The sequence below is a fragment of the Puntigrus tetrazona genome, unplaced genomic scaffold (assembly GCF_018831695.1).
Source record: "Puntigrus tetrazona isolate hp1 unplaced genomic scaffold, ASM1883169v1 S000000683, whole genome shotgun sequence".
Classification (NCBI taxonomy): domain Eukaryota; kingdom Metazoa; phylum Chordata; class Actinopteri; order Cypriniformes; family Cyprinidae; genus Puntigrus; species Puntigrus tetrazona.
The window spans coordinates 228,647-234,646 of record NW_025048297.1 but is presented as its reverse complement, the minus strand read 5'-3'; the positions used below and the strand labels follow the sequence as shown (position 1 = coordinate 234,646).

General features: G+C 36.2%; 1 protein-coding gene across 2 annotated transcripts in view; it reads right to left on the bottom strand.

Annotated features, from left to right (window-relative positions):
• Window positions 1–927: 927 nt before the first annotated feature.
• zmp:0000001267 (b(0,+)-type amino acid transporter 1) overlaps window positions 928–6,000 on the bottom strand; it is a 29,720-nt gene continuing 24,647 nt past the window's right edge. Inside the window, exons 5-6 of one of the 2 annotated variants that reach the window (XM_043232790.1) lie at window positions 2,945–3,032; window positions 928–1,481 (exon numbers count right to left, since the gene is read on the bottom strand). In XM_043232790.1, the coding sequence (XP_043088725.1) occupies window positions 1,251–1,481; window positions 2,945–3,032 (319 nt within the window). In that variant the 3' untranslated portion in view covers window positions 928–1,250. The remainder of the gene's footprint in view (window positions 1,482–2,944; window positions 3,033–6,000) is intronic. The other variant, XM_043232789.1, reaches the window with a different exon arrangement.

Below are 6,000 nucleotides of genomic sequence, written 5' to 3'. Positions count from 1 at the left end.
CATATTAGGCAATTTATGCAAATATTATTGTTATATTCTGTGAAACAAAATGTTTATCATAATGTAAGATAATTTTGAGATGACACCTATTTGAAATTGTGTTATTGAAACACTGGCTTATTTTAATAGGTCAGGTTTTTTTCCATGGATTCGCTTTGGATGTTTTCTTTGATGGCGAGCCGACCGAATCGAATCTGAAAGGAGACCAAAGTTTCCAGAACTGGAAATTGACCTTTTCTCTTCAAAAGGAAAGGATTTCAGAAGACATTGTGGACAGTGAATTACTGCTACATTGTTGGATTTGAGATAAGTGATTGAGAAACGGAACTGATCTCAAAAGATTTGAACATGTTTGAACCTACTCCAGAAAGAGGATATATTTTGTACAGTAAATGTGGATTATATATCTGAAAATGACAGTTAATTCATTGTGTGAGTAACAGAAAATATACCACCAAGGATTCATTTGAGTACTCAAGAAACCAGTGTTATTTTCATTTCAATTTTATATTGGAATCTGTTTTACTTACGTTGTGATTTGTTTATTTTTTCTTTTATTTTGTTTTATTATTTTATTATTATGTTTTATATACTTAGGGGAATAATTTGATTAAAAGTATACTCCTATATTTCTGAGTTGCAGTTAGATTAAACAAACAGTGGAGCAAGATATTAAGAGCAATACATTTAATTGAATATAACGTGTACCCTGTGCTACACGTGGTCATAAGGCTGTGTACAGTGTCGTCATTCAGGTTAGTTACTGCATGATTTCGGAGTAGTTTCAGGGTCTGGTGCTCGTATGCATTGCCATCTTGGCGTTTGGCATTGTTAATGTTATTTTAATATTCATTATGAAATAATATTAAAATAAAATAATATTAACAGCCGTACAACATAAGTAATGATAAATCACTTTATTTTTTACAGATGTAGAATGTGATCTAAAATTACTTCTAAATACTGTTACAGTTGAAGATGTTTCTTTAAAGCTAGACTATTAACAAAGAATCAACAAAGCCGTTAACATTAAAAAAAATAATAGTTTCTTCACAGGAATTGTAAAATCTTACTGTAATGTGTTACCAAAAGATGAATTAAGAATAGTTACTATCAAATATTTCCAGCTTACCATCTTTCATATAGATAAATTTGAAGATTATTACTAAGAGATTTTTTTCTCTTCAAACTTAAATTTAGGATTGTGAGAATCTATAACATCTGAATTTGACAGGTCTATTCCCTCTGCATTACAGGTTTTTGGCAGTTGGTGCTACTTCTAAGAACAGCTGAAGGAAGACTGTGAGTTTATTTAACAATCCTGGGAACAGTTTCAAATGAATTAAAGGGATGTAAATCACAATGCCACTCAGCATGAAGAGGGTCACATAGAAGTACTCAATCTGAGGGTCATCAATGATGGGTGCCAGTACCAGGAAGACTGCGGCCAGCAACACCAGGATGGGAATAATTATAGGTACCTTGGAAGAGTATATAGAAAGACAATGGTTGTATATATATATATATATATATATATATATATATATATATATATATATATATATATATATATATATATATATATGATTGTGTTCATTTTGTTGCTTTAGGTTAGAAGATAATGAGTTGAATTGCCATCGGACTAACCCCACATCTGACAAACAAGACACACTCACACACACACACACACACACACACAGAAAGAGTACCGTAACTTTACAATTGTTTCATTAAAATTAACATATTGTGTCCTGGGGAACTTTTTTTTTTTTTTTACCTGGGTTGAGATTCATCTATAAGGAGGTTCTTTCCCTTCAGACTCTCCCTGGCTCCTTACACTTTTACAAAGTGCATGGATATGGATATGGATATGGATATGGATGTGGAATGGGAATTTGCATTTTAGATTAAAAAAGCTGAGACTTTAACCCTCACTCAGGCCTTTTAAAAGTCTCGCTATTTTATGTTGTTTGTTTTACTTGCTTATCTCATATATCCTCCTCATTCTTCTTTGATGTGGGTCTCTATTTACAACATGTTAGTCAACCTTGTGTTGTTTTAATTGTGCTTTATGAATAAATGAAACAAAGAAGCAAATATGTTTTCCTCTTTGTCCTGATCCAGAAATGTTCTTTTTGGTGCAGTCCTGGGCAACTGAGTATGGTCTTTATCTCTTTGTGAATAAATTGCTCATAAATTGCAAGGTAATTGTAAATGTTACTATGTTCTTTCTTTTTTACCTTTTGTTTTTTGCTTTTGTGTAGTTGTTTTGATTTAATCTGTATTTGTCTGTGTGTATAAATTTGTTTGTAAGGAGAGTGCCATTTTCTTTTAACTTTTTACTTGTTTATGTAACACATTTTCTTTTGTTTAGGTTATTTAAAGTTTCCATTGATAGTTAAGAATGTTTAATTTACATTTACATTTAGTCATTTTGCAATTTATTTATCATTTTGGATATAGTATGTTAATATTTTGGATACATCACATGTACATTGTTTTGGACTGTTTCCCTGGCACACCTGTGTGGTGTTTGTGACACTGAAGTCTCTCCTTTCTCACTGATTGTGTTTTGTGTGACTTTCACTTATTGGGCTTCGCTAACGTGTGGTGTGGCCTCTCTTCTTCATTTCCAGAGAGACTGCTAGACTGTCACTTATGCCATTTGTTATGTCATGCATGTTCCCATTTAAAAGGAAACTAACATTGCAAATTTCTAAATAAGAAATTACAGTTTTTTTTTTTAATTTTAAAATTTGTACTTCACACTGCATATTAAAACAATATAAATTATCATTTTCAAAATAAGCCCTTTACACAGTATTGCAGACAATCTCAATTTCTCACAACTTGATAATAGTTGCAAAATGTGAAAAAAATTATATTAATGGATGAGTAGACTGTGCATTCGGGGTAACTTATCTTAGGTGCATGATGTTCTTACCGTAATTGTTCGGGGAATTTCAGGTTTCTTAATTTTCAAGTACAGAAGACCTGATACTGTCATCCCGTAAAAGAACCATGCAGCAAAGCTAGAAAACAATGGTAGGGAACAATGTTAGAGAGAAAGAAAGATATATAGAGGTACAGTGAAAATAAACAACTTGATCAAAATTTGCCATTGTCATTGCTTTTATTTTTTACAGTTTCATAATTTTCCATTTGCTGCTGCTTTCAATCTTCATGCAGTGGGGGAGTGACGATGATGATAATATTCAGTGATTCTCAGCTGAGGGACAAAGGGACCCTCCCCTAATGGCCAGCCAGTGACTGTGACTTAGCGGCAGCTAAGAAAGAATATGAGGAGATTGAAAACTGGCTTTTTACAATTTGTTGTATTGTTTTACAACACAGTATAATTAAACATACATACTGAAGGTCAAAGACACATTATTAAGGACACTGATCTAACCACAGAGATGTAAACAGACTTTGCAAAGTCATTCCTGAAAACTGTTCAACAAGTTAAACATGTAAGCCATACTTGATATTCAAGTCTTTGCTGCTTCTTTCCATGGATAAAAGAAAAAAAAAAAAAAAACATACTAGAATGCTAAAATATCAATGAATATCTGATGTTGGTACAGCAGTCCTAAAGGTAAACGGTTTGAAGAGTGAAAGTTATCCAGATTTATCCGTGGAGCAGGTAAATGATCACACACGAAAAAAAAACCACCCATGAGCATGTTAATATCAGTATTATGTAGCCTATAACAGCATCACATCACTTGAACTGCTGTTTAAAGAATTTATCTTCCAGTATCTTGCAGTAAGTTTGGGGATCTCATTTTAGTCCATCTCCTATCCTCCTATCCTATCCTAAAATTAACTTTTTTAGGATTTTGCACCCAAGCAAAGTCTCTGAGAACCTGAAACATCGCACTTGTGGACACTCCAGGAAGGTTCTGGAAAATGCTTGTGCTGGCGACTGAATAAATCCTGATAGTTTCTCACCTATTTGTTGACATTAATTCATAATTCTTTTGCAGTTTACATGTGTCTTTTCTGTTTCACCTGTTTTTCTGACACTGCTGGCCTTATGAGCATTTCGCTGCCCAATGGTCATTCCTTAACTTTGCTAATTTTATTATTGCATTAGTATTGCATCCTTCTCATGGGCATTTAATAATTTTTAACTTTTAGTCCAAGTTCAATTTCTTTCTTGGCTCATTCTATCTGAAAATTAAATTTTATATAGCGCTTGTTATAGTATAGGCACTGCTGGGATTTCTTGGTGTTGAGTGACCAGGTGAAGTTATCCGCTAGATGAACACCAAAGAATTTGGTGCTCTTGGTGATCTCCACCCTGGATCCATCGATGGACATCGGAGAATGGTCATTCTGTGTTTTCTAGAAGCCAACAATCATCTCCTTGGTCTTGTTGACGTTCTGAGACAGATTGTTGGCTCTACACCATGTTGTAAACTGCTGCACCTGACGGTTGTGTCATCAGCAAACTTGATTATGTGGTTGGAGCTGTGCATCGCTGCACAGTCTTGAGTCAGCAAAGGGAACAGCAGTGGACTGAGCACACAGCCCTGAGGAGCTCCAGTGTTCAGTGTGGTGGTGCTGGAGATGCTGTTCCTGATCCGGACTGACTGAGGTCTGACTGTCATAAAATTCAGGATCCAGTTACAGAGAGAAGTTCAGGTCCAGCAGGCTCAACTTCTCTATAAGCTGCTCAGGGACAATGGTGTTGAATGTTGAACTGAAGTCAATGAACAGCATTCAAACATAATTTCCTTTAGAGTCCAGGTGTGAAAGGTTGAGATCATCCGTAGAGCGGTTTGGACAATGTGCAAACTGTAATGAGTCCAGTGAGGGTGGTAGCTGTGACTTCATGTGCCTCATGTCAAGTCTCTCAAAGCATTTCATCACAATTGGTGTGAGTGCAATGAGACGATGGTCATTGAGGCAGAAAACCGCAGACTTCTTAGACTCAGAGAAGTCCTTACACCATTCCGTGTTAATATAAACACACATGCCACCACCGAGAGTCTTAACGCACAGTGCAGCATTTCTGTCAGCACGAAATATGGTTAGCCTGGTTAGCTGAATGGCAGCATACAAAAAGTATCAAATGTTCTTAAACCAAACAAAACAATGTGCAGGTTATTCTTGCAATATAACCCAAATTTTCAATAAACATAATACAGGGTGTGTATGTGGACTACAGCAAAGGTTCTAAGACAAAGAACTTTTTTTTTTTTTTTTTTTTTTTTTACTTCACAACATAATCTTTAAACTTTGCAGGCAATTTCACAGGCCTGCGACCTAGCGGTCTAGGGTTTAGCATACCCTGCAGAGTCACATCTTGAGGCTGGTCCATGTTTGAAGATACATTGTCCATGTCATCAGACTGTGTGAGATTAATCTCTCCAGTGTTCCGAGATAAGTTCAGTGGGGACTGCCCCAAAAGCAAAGACCTAGCTGGACTCTGACTAGGAACCTCACCAGTAAAGACAACAGAAGGCAAGTTCTCCTGGGCAGCAAGTGTAGAAGAATTGGAAGTACTAGGGGGTGCTTCCCTTTTAACAGGCTGTAATATGGGAGATGATGCGTCTGTTTGTCCAAGCGGATAGGTGGAAGACAGGTAAGGTTTAAGACGATTATGATGTACCACTTGCGCTGTCTTTGCAAGCATTCCTTTTGGCTTAATAGCATACAGCACAGAATGATCATCATTTGTCTGAACATTTCCTGTTATAATGTAGGGTCCTTTCCAACGTGGGGCCAGTTTACATCGGGAATGAGCAGGATCATTTAACCAAACCAAGTCTCCAACATTGTATGTGGTATACTTCGCCTTTTTGTCATATTGTGCTTTTTGCTGCTCATGAGCATGTTCCTGATTCTCCTGACGGAACTTGAAAGCGAACTGCAATTTCCTGTAGACAGACGTAGCATACTCTGCTGGGGTGCCGGCAGAGGCACTAGAAGCTTCAGTAGGACAAGGAAAGAGTAAATGCACCGGAAGTCTAGCTTCACGTCCATGAACAA